At 38.5% G+C, this 17,494-nt stretch overlaps 1 protein-coding gene across 5 annotated transcripts in view; it reads right to left on the minus strand.

Annotated features, from left to right (window-relative positions):
* UTRN (utrophin) overlaps positions 1-17,494 on the minus strand; it is a 378,237-nt gene that overhangs the window by 113,215 nt on the left and 247,528 nt on the right. For all 5 annotated transcript variants that reach the window (XM_065631423.1, XM_065631424.1, XM_065631422.1 and 2 more), the window contains 2 exons: positions 16,194-16,366; positions 10,424-10,580 (listed from right to left, as the gene is read on the minus strand). In XM_065631423.1, the coding sequence (XP_065487495.1) occupies positions 10,424-10,580; positions 16,194-16,366 (330 nt within the window). The remainder of the gene's footprint in view (positions 1-10,423; positions 10,581-16,193; positions 16,367-17,494) is intronic.

Consider the following 17,494-nt stretch of genomic DNA (forward strand, 5'->3'; position numbering starts at 1 on the left):
CCTGGCTTGAATCTGATCCCTTTAAGGTAGTGAATGCTTACACAAACTTGTGGCCTATCTCCTCTGAGGCAGGTTCATCACTGGAAAAGGAGATAGAAAAGCAAAAGAGAAAATGTACAAATTGCTGTTACTTAAAAAAACCCCAATACTTCGTATCAAGTTGATTCCAAGGTGAATGAATATGGACTGTATAAAACCTACAGCAAGGGAGGGTAAAAAAAGAAAATTTTTAGAAGATGACCTGAGGTATATATTTAACTGAAGAATTATGTATTTGCTCCAGTAATTTCTTTAAAATTATCTCATTTTCTATTCTCTCTATTACTGCTAATTCTAAATTCTAGCTGACCTGTTTCACTGTTAATGAAAACTATACCGTTAAAAGTAATTATTTGATTTAATCGCTGAAGTCTCTGTTGGTACTGAAAGTTTTCACTTACACCCAAGTGAATCACAAATTTATATTATTATACATTTTTAAAGACTGTTTATAAAATCATAAGCATAGTCCTTCCATTAATCAAGATATTTTACTTTACATTTTAGAAATTCTTCAAGCACGTAAACTGCAAACCAGCTACTTTAAGGGAGAGGAAGTCTTCTGTGTTTTATTTTACCTATTGCATTACCTATGTTAGGACTTTTTGACTAAAAATGCTTAGTAATATAGAAGGAATGTATGAAACTCACTCCAACTTCAAACAAAAGTGAGAACAAATGTATCAGAGCATTTACTTAATGATTTATGGCTTTAGTTTACTAGTCTCTCTAAAGCTTATAAACACTTGTTTGCAAAAGCAAAATTGCCAGTTATGAAACTAACTGGGAAGTATCGTTTGTTTATTGTTATACCACCAAACATTGGCATTCTCCATTTACATGGTCATTTAACAAGAAAGGTCTAAAAGATGAAAATCATACTGTGAAATATATAAATTACTAGCATCAGCAGCTATTAAGTTCTTGGAGAAGAGCTTTAAAATGTTCTCTCTTACTACTGGCTCTGCCTGTTCACGTAACTAACAGCCCACAGAGGCCAGAAGTTGAGCAAAACTGTGCAGTTTCCTCTGTGCCCCTCAAGTCTGTGCTGCAGAGAAACACGGTACCGGGATACACAAGCAACAGACACCTGACAGTGGCACAACCATGTGTCAATAACAGCACGGCCTCTATTACAATCAAAAACGAGAACTAAGGCTGATCTTCATTCACTGTGGAGCCAGAAGAGGCTGCTCATGTCCCAGAAGTTACCGCACGTGTATTCTCTATTTGGCAGAGTGGGCCACAAAGCTTCACCGCCAGTTAGCACGCAGTGCCTGCAATCACTTTAGAAAACAGTTGCTTCACTGCTAGACCTGACATAATGCTACATCATCATTAAACAACAAGATAGAAAGGATGTTCAAGAAATCTTTGGTTTTGTACAGGTTGCTTTTAAAATGTCCTCACGCATTACAGTGGACTAAATTATAAGATGAGCAACCAAGCATGTAAAATAGCTTGTTAGTAATAAACGGGTAATTGTGAGGACAAAATTGCACTCCTTCCAGAAAGAGATGCTTAAAAAAACACCCCAAAACCAAAACACAACAAAAACCCCAAACCCCACAAGCAAGTTTACAGCCACCTTGCACAAGAAAATACTTTCTATCTAAATTACACCACACTCAACAGAATTCAGTAAACTGTTGATTAAAACAAAGTGATGTCAGTAACTCTGTGAGGAATGACTGCAGCCATTGCAGGCCTATCAAGCACTGCACTATATAAAGGAATTGTACTTGTTCCTTATTACTGATGCTCAGAGTATCCTGAGTCTTCTGATGTGGACAACGACTGATGATACTTTAAGTGATGCTAGAAAAGGAGTCAAGTTACTGGCCTCACGAGATGAGGATTCAGGTTCCAAATCTTATCAAAAGAAAAAAAAACAATCTTCTTTTCCCCATAACAACTAAATGGTCTGGATAAACCTACAAGTAATATATAAGGACCTCTAGTAGTTGAAAGTGTAGTAGGGTGAATCCTAACTCCAGTAAGGCACCTTTTTGAAGCACAACACTGAACTTACTTAGCAGGAAATGTTTTAGTACAACCATAACCTCCAGCAGTTTTCCTAAAAAGAAAGATCCAAATCTTTAAGCATCATTTTAGGTTTAGACACCATTTGGCTGCTCAAGTTGAAAGACCAGAACTCCAGAAAAAGCTGCTTCTAGTAACATTCCTGCCAGTTCCTCAGTCTAACTACCCTGGATAAGAGAAATTCACTGAAACTCAGGTCAGAAGATACAGATGTGTGGTAACTTCCTAGTAACACCTAATAGTTGAGGTTAAGAGTTGTTGTGAACAAAACAAACAGAAAAACCCCACACCACCACCCCGACAAGGTTACCTTGCCCATTAAACCAATACCTACTCTTTTCTCTCTTCTGCATTCTAAAAAAGCAGCAAAACAAAAATGGGAAAACTAACAAAAATATGACGAAAGGCAGAATCCCGTTCCCTCCCCTATTTTGTACATACGTTTTGAAGCCTAGCCTTTAATCTCAAGAATCTACATAAAAACAGGAGTGGGTGGCTGCCATGGCAACATATTTTTTCCAATTTATTGCTGAAGTTGCTAGGGCGGATTACGGTAATAACAAGGGATTGAGGATCCAATAGTTCAGGAGTTAACTGGAATAAATATTCTTCTCCCCAAAAGAGCCTGCCTGCAGCAACAAGAAGCAGGATCTAGATGAAGATATTCCTAACAGAAAATAGAACTGATTCTTTGCCAGTCCATGCCTGCAAATGCAAAGTTTCAAAAGGATTTTAAAGTAACAACAGTCTCTCTCTCTTATTGTGTATTTAAGAATATGGAGCACATTATAAACAAATGATTTGGTTATTTTATCCAAAATAACAATGCAGAGAGGACTCTGCCCTTTGAGAACATATGATGAAAGAGAATACAACTCTCTAGCACTTGCACAAAACTCATATGGAAGTGTCAGTTATGTAAAGAACTTAAAAGATTTGGAGTAATCCCTACAGGATCTATTCCACACCTTGAATGACAAGTGAACAACTTTGTTAAATACAGTACATTTCTGTATCAAAAAATTATCAACACAGATCACAGAGGAACTGAGGAGACATGAGAAGATTCTGTGATTATACAGAAAGCATCTCAAACTGGTTTCAGAATGAAAAAGGCACGAGCAGGACAAATAGTTTCCAGCTCTACCTGATACAGGCTATGAAAGCTTCTGAAAAAAATAAGCAATGGTCACTGTGTCATTGTGGCTCTTTAGCAGTTCTCTGCAATTGGGAAAACAGAATCACTGCTGCTGTGCCAGTGGGATTTTTCCTGGCTCTCTGCCTTTGGAAAAAACAGACTTCAGAGAAAAAAAAAAAAAAATTGCATTCAGAGAAATGTCCTGTCTCATTTCCTTGTACGAGTCCATTTCAGTGTGGGAGCTCATCTGTTGATGTACTGTCCTTAGGTTTCAAGTAATACCCAGCATTTTTTAATGCAACAGAAACACCTCCCAATCTCAAAAAACACATGCACTAGAAGTCCCTGAACATCTATCTAGGCAGTTACAGCTTAGAAAAAAGGTCTTGGGAGTCTCAGTCTCTGAAAGAATTTGCTTAATATGTAGCATCAATCAAAAAAAGCCAATAACATGTTATGCATCATGAGGAAGAGCAAGACAAAAAGCCATTGTTTTACTACAGTATAAAACATTGATGCAACTTCATCCTAAGTATCACATGCAATACCAGCCACTACACCTCCACAAGGACAAAGAGAAGAATGCAGGGAGATGAACATCAGAGATAGTTAGGGGAATACAGTAGCTTCCTCATGGGTAGAGATTAAAAATGTGTCACCAATATGCTTGTGCTCTGCCACCTCCACTGGTGATGCACATGGCTCACCCTTTAAGGTCAGGCCACAGCCAGTCATGGTCTTCAGCTCAAGATACCAGAGTGGAAACAGGCAGTCTGGTACATCCTACTTCATCAAGGCATTCTGAGATTCATTACTAGTAGATGGGCTACTACTACTAATTATGGAAACAAAGCGGTCTTTTGGGATGCAAGGCACGAAAATACCAGAGAAAGAGGCACTGGACTCATGGCAGACTTTTAAGGGACAGAGAGAAATGCTGATCGCTGTGCTGTTCTGCAGTGTAAGCCTGATTTCTGTCACCCACTTTTCCATCCACAGCAATGTCAGAATGTCCTCTTAGTAATCTGAGGACAACTGTAAACCTTCAAGAAGAATAGGTTTTATTGAGTAGTTTGAAAAAGACACAGTGAGGTCTTAGAAGGTCATACAGGAGTCTTTGATTAAAACAAATGAGAAACTGGATCCTCAGAAAAGAGCAACATGAGATGTATATCAAAATGATAGTATTAAAAAGGTAAGTCCACAGACCTATTTTATTTATTGTACTGAAAAAGTGCTTGTCAATTGTTTTTTCCACAACAAGACAACCCACTTTATGCCACATTAGTGACAGAACATTTTCTTCTTTCATTATCCAGGTTATTTATTATGTTAGCTACTGATCCATTGCAGCTTTCCTGACTTACCACAACACAAACACACTTCTTGGAGCAAGCTGAAATACAGGTAGAAACGTTTTTTCATCCAAGTTAAAAATACATTACACTGACATCCTAATTTAACACTTCATTCTTTGTGCCATGCTTTTGTTTACACATCATTCTTCTGGAGAAATAACCGATGAGAGCAGAGTGATACATACCTGAATCATTCATGTAACTCACATAAATCAGTTTGAGTAAATTCATAGCGAGCAATGGCTTTAAGTCAGATGCGGGGAGAAGTCTCCTTTAACTTCAGGCATTAATTATACTCTTCCTTTCCTGTAACAAAATATCCCCACCCACAATTTCCTCCTCTTCCTCCTAAACACACCTCAAAGAATCTCAGTTACAGCTTAATAAACTGTACTGTCCTTGTGAAATCTCTCTTTTTCACCAACAATCAACATCCAGGATTCTCAAATATGCAGAGCACTTAAAATTTCAAGGGTCCTTAAAACACTCCTAACTATTAAAAGTTTACTTAAGGAGCTCTCAAACTGTTCAGTGATGCTGATGACTAGTGGGGAGGCTATTCTTTTCTTGACAAAGCACATTGGTTTTGAAAACACAGTCTTACTTTGACGAGTGCCTTTGAAGCAGTGTGGCCCAGATTGCACAGGGTCCCGCTTCAATCACACCCTTGTCCATCAGACCAGGTTGCTGCTCTTCCACTGAGCAAAATGCTGTATTGATCCTCCTCTTTCAACCACAGACTGTTTGATTATCCTTTTTCACCCCCTTACAGTTCACATCTCAGTCAAAATTAATATTTCAGCAAAATAGCTGACCACCTCTATGCAGCACAGGTTTTCTGCTTGCTTTACGTTTTATGTGATGAAACATTTAACAAATTAGTAAATCCCTTTCTAGACTATAATTAAAAGCATAGGCTAGGGCAGCACTGACAACATAATACTCATACGATGATTCTTATAACTAATAATTCCTAACATGGAAACAGATTTTAATATGGAAAATATCCAAGAAAAACAAATCTAGAATAAATAAATAAGAATGAATTTAAGAATAAGCCTACTGCCCAAAGTCAGGTAGGCACACAGAAAGAGCACAGAGAAGTTAAGGCCAGAAAAATATTTTTTCCTCACAGACTTTTCCTACTGGTAAATAGAACAATGGAATTACAGGCACCCTGAAGGGATAACAATAAGTAGAAATCAGTTTCCAGTTGGCTATGCTAACACTTTTGATAAAGTGGCAGTAGCTAAGTAAAACAGAAAAAAACACTTGCAACTTTCAGCATTTGATTACTTTAACAAACCAAATCTGAAACATGAAATACACAGACAGAAACCCCCAAAAGTTTGAAGAGTATTTGAAATATTAATGACCCATCCATAGACATAAAATTGCCAATCAAATATTTACAGGTCCTTGGCCAATTCATTCTGAGCTCAATGAAGCTAAGTTAAGCATCTCTGTGATCCAAGACACATGCATTATTTAGCATTAGCTAGACATTTGTTCATTTATGCAGACGGATGCCAACAGGATTTATGTGCAAGGGTACCCATTTCTGCTTAATTTGAAATGTCCTGTTCTCTCTCTGAAAGCTAAACCACATTGATTTATACCATTTAGGCAGTCTTTGTATTTTAGCAAAAGCACACTTTCAATAAGCTACAGTCAGGAACTCTTTCAGTGGAAAAGCAAGATACAAAGCCCCCAGAGCATCTCCAGTGAGCAAAGTGTCAGCATCTGCATCGCCCCCTTTTGCACACAGGTGTGACTCCAGGTATTCCCATATGCACAAAACCAGCCCACTGATTTTTCGTGGTACTTTTGTAACTTTTCTTTTTTGGCAGAAAAAGATGTCCACATAAGGGCGGTCTTGATTTTGGGGTGTTGGATGGTTTTGTTGTTGTTGTTAGCTTTGCTTGCTTTTTATTTGGTTGGTTTGGTTTTTTTTTTTTCATGGTCTATGCAGCTGATCAAAATTTGCATCACATGCTTTAAAATTGTAAATGAATATTCATGAGGAAGACTGGGAAAGAACAGAATGAAAGGGAAAATCTGAGCTGGTAAGGACAAGGAACAGTGAGAAACTGGAATTATGGAAAAAGAAAAGCTGGCAATAAACTCTGAAAAGGCAGCTGCCTTCACTTTCTTTTCCCCATGTCAGTACCTTCACAGATGTGTTTTCTACACTTCAGGAGTGTGCATGTAGTCTCAGCTATAGGTACACTTCATACAGATGACTTTTTAACTCAGGTACTTTTAAACTTCCTGCCAGCATCCCAAAGCATTTATGGATTTTCCAGTGTTCTTGGGACTGTCACCACAGCCCACACTCAAAGACAAAGAAAATTTGAGAATAATTAGAATAGGAAATTCATGCTCACTTCCTCAAGCTTCCTCTTGCCCTGCTGCCTGAAAGACACAGCACAACTCAACACCCAGACAAGACGTGCTCACTGTTCAACTGTGCTTAGAATTTAGTATGTGATAAGACTATGAACTACTAGAGATGATGGAAGTTTGGCTGAATAACACAAAAATCAGACCAAAATTTATAAATATTTGCTATATCCTGAAAATTTTCTGTTAATCTAGAAAATATAGGCTGAATCTGTAGCCCTGTAGCCCTGTTTCAGGTGACTGACATTGCTGTAGGTTATGTTTATTTTTAAAGCATAGTAGAATGATTTATATTTAAAACAAAAACAAGTTTAAAAAAAACAAACTGCAAACCCTGTATTTCCTTCTGTCCAAACAGACCTGAGTAGCACACAATGTGAGCTAACCCAAACTGTCACATAATACTGTACTTATTTATCTAGCACTGCTGAAGCCAAGCACTGTGTGGGGGAGATACTAAGAGAGGGGAAGAGCAATAAAATCGGTGTCACTAAGCTGAAGCAAACAAGTCAAGCTGAAAAAGAGTAGGTTAATAAGGAGAATGATTTTAAATAACCAGAGGCAAAAACCAAGGCTAATACCAGAAGGATTGAGGACCCAGAAAAATAAAGGGCAGGAGATGAGACTATCATGGGCGCACATCTTACAGAGCTGAGCCACTATCTCACCACTTGCATTCTCAAGTACCAGCACAGACAAGATCAGGTAAGCAATCTGGAAATAAGAGCAAAGGGATCACAGAGAAGTGGAGATAAAGCAAGGTATTGAACTGCTCAGTTTGCACAAGAACAACTTCAAAAGAATACTCAGAAACAAAATTAAAAGAAAGGGGAGAACAGAGGCACCCAGTCCTTGCTCAGGGAAGCCTGGGAAGAACCTTTTCAAGGCCAGTTGATGTGATGCTGCAGAAGCTTAAGACGAGATAATAAAAAATCAGTTGATTAAAAGTAAATCTTACAAATAATATGAAATGCTTAAAAGGTTTAACATTTGAAAAAGTGTGGGAAAAGAAACATTTAAAGAAGCTCCAGGACAGCGAGTGGTGAAAGGTAGAATAAAGGGAGTATCCTTAAGAGCAATAGAAATCAAGTTATATCCTGGCAACAATTATCTGATACAGTTGCACCTCAGATCTCCACTGAAAACTTTCAACTTAACACAGGACGTACATTCTAAAAGGAGCACCTGAAATGCAAAACAAGTGACACCAGCCTGTGATACCCCACAAGGCACAGCATGACTGACAGTGTGGAATCACATAAAGGCATAAAACCAACGGCATCTTTATTCAATATCCCAAACACACTGACCAATCACTTAACTACGCTGAGGAAGTGGAAGAAGGACCTCTAAGGGTTTTGTTTGTTTTTTCTCCACTTTTCATTTTGTACCTGAAAACAGACAACTTTTCAGCTTGATGTAGTTTACTAGTAAACTGCGGCTTCAGTGAGGAAGGAACAGTTCCTGCTACAAAACAGCAGCAAAGCACAGCCACGGAGAATCAAACCCATGGACAGCTGTGGTCCAGCTCCTCTCCTCTGGGCATGACCAATAAGCAACACCTCAATAGAAAGTGAAATGCCACGTGCTAATAATTCGTGTTCGGTACAGCACAGTATCATCACATGATATATGGCAATCTCTTGGCCCCTACCAAAATAACTGTTAGAAAATAATCATCTAGTCATCATCTAAGAAATATCCTCAGTTGAATACTGTGCTCTTGCTTGCGTAGGTGTACAAAAAACAAAGCGATGCACAGGGTCGTTTTAACTCTGTGCTGTTGCAGACCATTAATGCAGCTCATATTAAATACTGGACTGGGACACCTATATTGAATACTGACATTGCAAGAATATTGCCTTTTTGAAAAATGAAAGAATAATGTAAAAAGATCTTGAATGCACTTATTAGAATCTTAACCTCAACACATAACAAAATATCAGTCATTCTTTAAACATATGGGCAAGGACTAAACAACCCAGAAGTGTTCTCTCCTTCACACTGCTACAGTTCACTAGTGATCCAAATTAGCCATCCAGCATCATTGCTCCTAAATTTTCCTACTTCCAAATGATGTATAAAAGCTACCATTTTTATAAATCAATTTGAGATCTTCAAATGAGATGTACGGGTGGTATTATTTGTTATTGTCATACATACAGTATGATCTAGCATGAGACACAAGGAAGTCCTTAGAAAAAGACCTGTAGAGATCTATCACCTCCCACTGATCTTTTTCAAAACGTATTTGGATTTGTTCCAGCTTTTATTGCTCTTTGGCACTAGTAATCCACCATCTGATCATTAAAACATTCACAGCAGATGTGTCTACAAACAGACCATGATTTAAGTGAAAAAGAACAAGAAGAGATGAATCCTCAAGAAACAAAGATCTTGAGTTCTTTCTAATAACTTTACCTTAAAAGATGAAATTAAGGAGAAACATGCAGATTTCTTTAAGCTCTTCCATTTTGGACTTTAGTCTCAAAAGTGCTGCTCATTTCAGGCTACTTTTTCTGTAGCTCCTCACAGTATTCTGAGGATTTCTCTATTACTAAGTGTTTTCCCAAACTCAATTTTTGCCCTCGCTAAACACCACAGCAGAAAAGACATCAGTGTTGTGTTGGTGGAGGGGAACATAGTTATTAGCAATTAGCTACATAAATCTGCTTTTATTCTCTTTATTTACACCATAGAGAAGAACAAATACAATGATAAGAAGGAATCAGCTTTACTAGAATGAATTTTTCCGATGGTAAATGCATGCTACCTTGGTTACTGATGAGAGCTGGTGAGACAGAATCTACATTCTACATCCATGTTATAGATGTTACAGATGCCAGAGAGTTTTTTTATTGTCAAAAATACTTAGGAATCAATACCCTATTAAGCAGAAAACCAGAACAGAGTTAGCAAAACTGGAGAGCCGGAATAGCATGTTATAGTTACAATAGTGCAAGGCATAGGTTAAGTTTTAGTTCTCAAACCCAGTTTTGAGTCATTGTTGCAGTATAAATCTGCATGGGGTGGGGAGCTGCTGTCAATATAGTAACATGTAGAAAGCCGCTTACATAATTGTACTGAATTTACACTCGACATTGCTTTCACAATTCTTCACTTCTTACTTTTGTAAGACTTCCTTAATTTAGAGTAAAATAGCAGTTCTACCTGGTATGAATCCAAAAACATCAGAAACATTAAAAAAAAAAAAAGGGTTTGGACAGAACAGATATATCATAAATCCTTTAAACGAAACCTTTATACAGAGTATCTCAGTTGTGCTTTAATGGGCAAGGTAGGGAAGGAAAATGGGTGGAGATCTAGGGGTTTTTCCTATGAATTAGTCACTGGAAAGTGTTCATCATTTCTCCTGTACTCAAATTTTCTTCACTCTGTTATTCACAATAGCATATTTACCTATAAAAGTTAAGCAACTTACTTTGCAGTGGTCATACTGTTGCTGTAATGTTGGAACATCCCCTCCAATGGGCATTTGCTTTTTTAGTTCTTCATCTTTTGCATTCAGCCATTTGATTAACTCTTCCAGGGATGTCAGCAATCTGTTCCATTTCTCTGCACTAACCTCCAAGTGAGTCCTGTGAAATGACATTAAATCACCTTTAAAGCCCTGAATAGCAAAACCAGCATGGGACTGCAATAAATAAATACAATTGCTCCACCACTGAGATAGGAAATGTTTCAAGTGTTTAACTGCAAAGCAACTTTATGTGAAAAAAACCCCACTACTTCAAAACATTTCGCACAGCAAATCAAAATAAGCAGAGGAAAAATGAAAGAACACAGACAAATATATATCTGATGCTTTAACTTATCTAAAACCTTGAACACTGCATACCTAAGAAACGAAGAAATGCTGTGTTTTGTTGTGACTCCACCACCACAAAGCACGACGTACAAGTGTAATTTTGCAAACTAAAACACTGCAAAACTGAACTCTTTCATGCCAGGGCCTGGACTCTCCAGCAGAGAAAGGAACAAGTTTTCCCAGCAGTGATCAACAGTAAATTCCCTGTGCTTCTGAAAATCTCAGTGACACAGATTATTTAATACATCATCTTTAGTTAATGGTAAGTTACTAGAGAATTAACACAGTGAATCTGTCTCTCAGTTTAATTGACAAAACCTCCAGAGTACACAATACCCTTTTCTATTATTTTCAAAAATACCTTGACTTGATGCCTTCTCCCTGCAGTGCCTACACAGCTGCAGGGAAATCTTTGACAGGGACCAGCTACCCTTCTTTTACTACAGTCATTTTACATTATGGATTCCTTTGAGACCAGCAGGTATTTAGTTTCCACCAGTAACCAACAGTTTCTTTCTCCACAGAGGTGATGGAGTAAAGCCCTTTTCAGTGTAGCCTGATACCAGCTCTGCACCCTTCTGCCCCACTTCTGACAGATGGGTGAACTGTTGTTGGTTTTTGTTGTTGTTGTTTTTGTGGTGGTGGTTGGTTGGTTGTTTTGGTTTGGGTTTTTTGGTTTGTTTTTGTTTGTTTGGGTTTGTTGTTGTTGGGGTTTTGTTGTTGTTGTTGGTTGGGGCTTTTTTGTTTGGTTGGGGTTTTTTTCTGATTCACTTATTGAAACTTTCACTTGTATTATTGTCTCAAATGGCATTTGAGTGAATGTTTAGGACTGGTATGACAATAGCTGGATTGAAAGGGTGACATCCCACAAGGTTAATTTCAAGGCAAGCTTAGCTTTGGGTACACTCGGATGTCCCAGTGATACTAGGATGGATGAACCAAAAGAGCAGTCAGTAAGAATGTATCAGGGGGAAGACATAAAGAAAAAAAAAAAATCATGTTTCTGAAGAGGATGAGTTAACTACCTGTAGGAAGAGGAACCTATTCTCCTTCACTCCATTCAGGAAAGTGCTTAGGTAACTATTTGGGGAAAAAAAACAATGACAACAACAAAATTAAAAAAACTTGCTAGAAGCAAGACTTTACTGCCTACAGTTTTGTAGACTTCTATCATTCCCTTATTGCTGTCACTGACACTTTTCTCTCAACACTGAATTCAAGCCAGCTGCTTGTAGCCAAGGCCTAAACAGCTGAGCCAGCATCCTGCCCTGCAGCGAATTACAAGCGACCCGTTGCATTTGCAGTCATATGAGTACCAGGGAAGAGTGTCCTGCCAGCCTTGGTTTGCAGACCAGCAGGTCCTGAGTGAAATGTACTGTCGTCTCAGCTCTCCTGGTCCCTTTACAGTTCTTTAACATTCACTAACCAGAACTACTTTCAAGGCAACCAACATATTTTTCCCATATGGATGGTATTCACTTTACAGCAAATTAGTGCGCAAGGTACCTGCTTCACAGCTGGAACATTCACTGTAGTTTGACCCTGAAGCCCCCAAGCCATGCACAGAGACACACTCCCAAAAGCACAGGGTGGACATTCTTTGTTTCACAACGAGCTTGACAATCCATCAAAAATGCCCTCAGAAATACCAAGCTGCAAAGCATTGCATATATATATTACCCTCAGGTGCTCGGTACTCAGAACCAGCCCTCCTTTCTGGACATGAAAATAGAGTTACGCTCCCTATCAATCAGGCAGAGAGTCATTGCTGTCTCAGCTAAGCCAAGGCAGCCCACATTTGAATTTACAGTTTTGCTGTTAGACCCACAGATTGTTACAAAAATAAAGCATATTTGTGAATTTCTAGAAGCAACCACAATTAAGATGTTCAGATCTATAGCTTTCCATTTCATTTTGATACCGAAATCTTTATTCATCATGACTTATTACTGTATCTAACACATCTAAACAGCTCTCACCTCTAAATACTGGCAGTCTCTGAGGCTTCAGGATTCCGCTCTAATTATTTAGTGGAATTCTTGTATACAAAATGAATTGTACCTTTGTAAGAGTAAAAAAACCCCTGCAACTAGTTAAAGGATAATTTAAGGGTGACCCACTGTTAATTTAACATAAAGTGAAATAATATTAATAGCAAAAAAAGCTAATTTGATATTAATGTGAAAGATGTGGCATGTGATACTAGATTAAACACACCGTAATTTACTACTAATGAGTACCCGTGTGCCTGCCAGACTAATGACAGTAGCAAAATATCACTAGCGCATGGTTTTAAAGCCCAGCACAAGCTGAGCTTGTGGGGGTAGAGCAGTACAGGGTGGGGAGGAAATGAACTACACTAACAGGGACTTGAAAATTATTCTCTGAACACAGAATGAACTAACCTTTCTTGAAAGGTCAGGAAGACATTAAGGAGGGGTGAAAAATACACAGGGGAAAACATATCACATCAGTCTGGATTTATTCTGAATGTTACCCTTCTAATCTTATCAGAAGCAATACTGAAAATAAAAGCAAGATGCAGCAGCAGCTGAAGAGTAGAACCAAGCATTCAGTTCTCCTGGGGAGTATTCAGTAAACCCCATTCAAAGCAAATGCTGCACAGGAGCAAGGAATCCTAGATATGCTACAATTTGAATTTCAGTGTAAAGTTTTAGTATCACATTTAATTTGTTGTTTAGACATTACTAAAGAGAGCTGATAAACTACATTGAAGTTCTGAAACTTTTCTTGGGCTTCTTTGAGTTCAAAGAGAGGATTTCTGTCCTTTGTTTTGGAATTGGTACTTCTACCAATACACATCCTACAAACAGAGCTTCAGGTGTTTATGCTCATCTGACAAATGCACTGGCAATCTCCAGGGATTCACTAAGTCAAGTGGTGGCTTAAGAATCTGCTCTGATAAAAATACAGTTCAAGTTTGAGCACTGGTTGGCACAATATTTCCCAGCACCAACCACCCCATATTCCGAAGTGCTCCTAAGGGAATCCTGGATGTGCCCAAAACCACAGATGCTCCCAGCCAGCTGACCAGATTGAGAGCAGCCTCCCCTCCACCCTGAGTGAATAAAATCACCCAGAAGAGCAGGAACTCTGACATAACTCCACTTCTGTTGACCCTGAGAGGGTCTCTTCACAGCTGGAGACCTCCTCAGCTTTTGCTTCTGCTATGGAGGTAACACTTTCCCTGCTGAGCAACAAGGGAACACATGGAAAAAAAAGATTGGTGGGTGGTCTAAATATAGAGAATCCTCCTCTGTTTCTCCCATACTTTTACCTCTACCCTCCCCCAAACACTAACAACCTCGCATCTCCTGCCCCAGAATCTCTCCTAAACATAGAGCTTTAAAAGGCAGACCCACACAAATCTGCAGCTTTGTTTTCTTTCTGAGAGTAAGATAACAAAAAGAGAAAAAGAAAGAAGCATCAATAAGTCTACAAGTAATTTCATGGAAAGGTATAGTCCTCTCAGGACTACAGGTTTAAGTAGTTTCCATGCATTTAAAAATGTCACAAGAGTGCTGCTCTTCCAGTTTGGAACTCCGTTTACTTACAGGAGCAAGGAAGTAAAGACAACACAGTGACTGGCACCATCAGCTCTGAGGGCCAAAGCGGTGAAGAAAAACTCAGACTACCCCTAAGGGAGAACGGGACTTTAAACATCTAAAAATTAATGCAATCAGAATGTACATAAAGCAGAAAATCTCCTAAAAAACTTAGAGAAACTGTAATTTAGAAGCTCTATTCCCAGCAAATACTCATAACCAAACGATTAGGTTTTTCAGTCATCAGTCCTAGCATCTAACATGGCTATATGCTGTTCTCACAAAACTCATCCATTCAGTTTTGCTTTCCAATTCATCCTTGAAATAAGGAACACCAAGAAAGCAAAAGTTGCAGGCCAACAGCTACATCAACACATTGACTTCATATCAGTTCTACACTTTGTTATTTCCCTGTGAAGGCTTTCATCACTCTTGTGTGAGTGAGAAAAGTGAATTCCACTCAAAGAACAGGGTAACATACATGAACTCAGAAATGCTATGCACCTTTCAGTGGTGACTGACATTTGAGAGGTTAATTTACTTCTCTCATATTTGCTCCACTATTCTTTTCCCTGCCTGTCTTCTACTCATAGCTCAGGGACATGTGGCTCTGCAGGTACCAGCAGAGTAACACACACATTGCAAACTTTAATGCTGCCCAGTGGGATGCACCTGCCACATCTATGCAGCACTGAAAAGATGGGTCCATATTCAGAAAAGCTGGTATTCCCACTTTTTTGAGCATTCACTGCACAATTTCAGTATCTGCATTGCTGCCTTGGAACTCATAAATGGCTTGAAGGCCCTTTTTGTGGGCCATGATTTTCTGTGTGGTGGGGCCAGTGTCTGCGAGCCCCCACACTGAACTGCTTGTTTCTTCTGGTTCAAGCTCTGCCTGTGGGCTCACATGGGGCTGATTTACCTGTTTCACTGTTTAGCTGGCTGATGATGGGATAAGTGCAGACAAAAAGTAAACATCACATTTTTCCCCACTATCTCACTCTTTCAAACTCTTGTGCCTGAATTCCAAGCTCAACTCATTTTTCTGGCCTTTAGAAAAATTATATGAATTCTTAATATTGTTGTTTTCTATTAAAAGAACAGTTCCTTTAATCAACAAGTATGCAGTTGTAATTAAAAGCTCTAGAAATTATTTTCTATTATATTCATTAATGAGGAATTTTATTCACATTCATTAATACAGTGATATCTACTTCCTAAATGATATCACAATGTTTTTAACAGTGACTACACTAGGACAGTCAGTGAGTTTGGCACTGTTAGGGTTAAATACTGTAAAATGCATTCGTTGATTAACATGTATTTTAAAACATTTCTTAGTTGATTACCAGCAGTAACAAAAATCAAATAATTACTACCAATATGAAACAAGACACTTAAGGTTGCAAGCCCTGTCAAATTATTCATTTCAGAAAAAAAGCAAAACAAAACACAAAACAACAAAACACACCACACACACAACTAACAAACTCCTGATTTTTCCTCACAGTAATTGTAGATTCACAGAATTACTTCATTGACATTGCTATCAATTTACAATAAGGAAAGATTCAACACACTTTCCGGAAAATTTTGTACAGATTGGCAAGTTACAACTGTGCAGCTCTGGAGAATGAAGAACAAGTAGTTAAGCCTGCATGGTGAGCAAGCACACCAAGTTTTTATATTTGTGCTCAGGGGTCCTTTATGGAAGAAAATAGAGATTGCACTTCAAGGCCCTGATCATATTTCTCAAGCTGCCTTTTAGAAGACAGCACCTGTGCCCCATTCATGTCTTTGATGTTTTTCTTACTTACCTGATGTTAGTTGACTTCGCCTTCAGATCATTCCAGCGCTGGTTCATGTCATCGAGCCGATGCTGGAGCACTGCAGCTTCCTCAGAGTTTCCCAAGGCTTTCACCATCTTCTGTCGGTTTCCATCAATGCTTTTAAAGATGTCATTGTGGGCATCAATCTCAGCTTGGATGTCCTGAAATGTCAGCAAGAAAAGTCGAAACATCTTAGTCCTCTAAATAAAGGCAGGGAGAGCTTATTCTCATTAGTGTTCCTAAGCACCAGGACAGAGCACATAATCTGACTTTCTTGGGTGACTCTGAAAAGAGATGCAGAGCAGAGAACCTGCAACCCCCTTAACATCATTATAAAAGTGTTGGCTTTTTTAAGTGTAGGAAAAGTTTGAAAGTCATCATTGACTGCAAAATGCGACTTAGAACTATAAACACTAAGTTCTCTGCATGTTTTTGTAGCACTGAAGGTAACTAATTGTCTACCGTTCTCCCACGCATTTCACACAGTGCAGCATTTGTAAGTGTACTAGAAATAGTTTCCTGCTCAGAAATCACACAGAATCAGTCTTAGATATGTTGTCTCTTCTTTGAAACAAAACATTGCAGAAACCTTACACAGCCCAGTGAAATTCAAAGTCTATGTAGTGATTTAGGTCATACAGAATGAAAGCTTTTAACTAAAACCTGTGTCCTTAAACTGCAGATAAATGCCTACAGCTACCACAAAAGCCCATTTTTACAATTAAACTACTGTGCACCATGGCCTGCCACACATGGAGAGGTAGACATAAAACAGCAGGATGTATTATAATCTGAATTTCATTCTAAAACCAGAAAATAAAAAGAAGTGCTGGTGATTTCAGTTTAGCTTATTCATTTCTCCTCCTCTTAGAAATTAAAAATATTTTATCCTCTGATCTACCATCTGCCTCAAGAAACACTTTACAGGTATTGTCTTCATCTGAGTACAGTATTATTTTTAAAATACATTATAAGAGCAAACAAAACTTGCTGCATCACCACCAATGTTTTCTACCATCTGTGCATCTATATATGCTCTAATAGAGCAATTTAAATGTGTGGAGAGCCAGGAGGTGTACTGGCTGTCTCAATAGGATTAATCAGCCAAGATTGTGACAGGAACTTGATGCAGATGTATAACAAACTTATTTTGCAAAGGAAGAAATTCAGTAAATGAAATCCCTTGAAGGTTTTTTTCTTCCAGACACCTTCTCAGTAATCTCCATCTGTACCCATGAGCAGGAAAGGAAGAGGCTCTTGTACCTCCCCAGCCTCAAGATGTAGTCCTG

This window comes from Caloenas nicobarica, chromosome 3 (assembly GCF_036013445.1).
Source record: "Caloenas nicobarica isolate bCalNic1 chromosome 3, bCalNic1.hap1, whole genome shotgun sequence".
Taxonomy (NCBI): domain Eukaryota; kingdom Metazoa; phylum Chordata; class Aves; order Columbiformes; family Columbidae; genus Caloenas; species Caloenas nicobarica.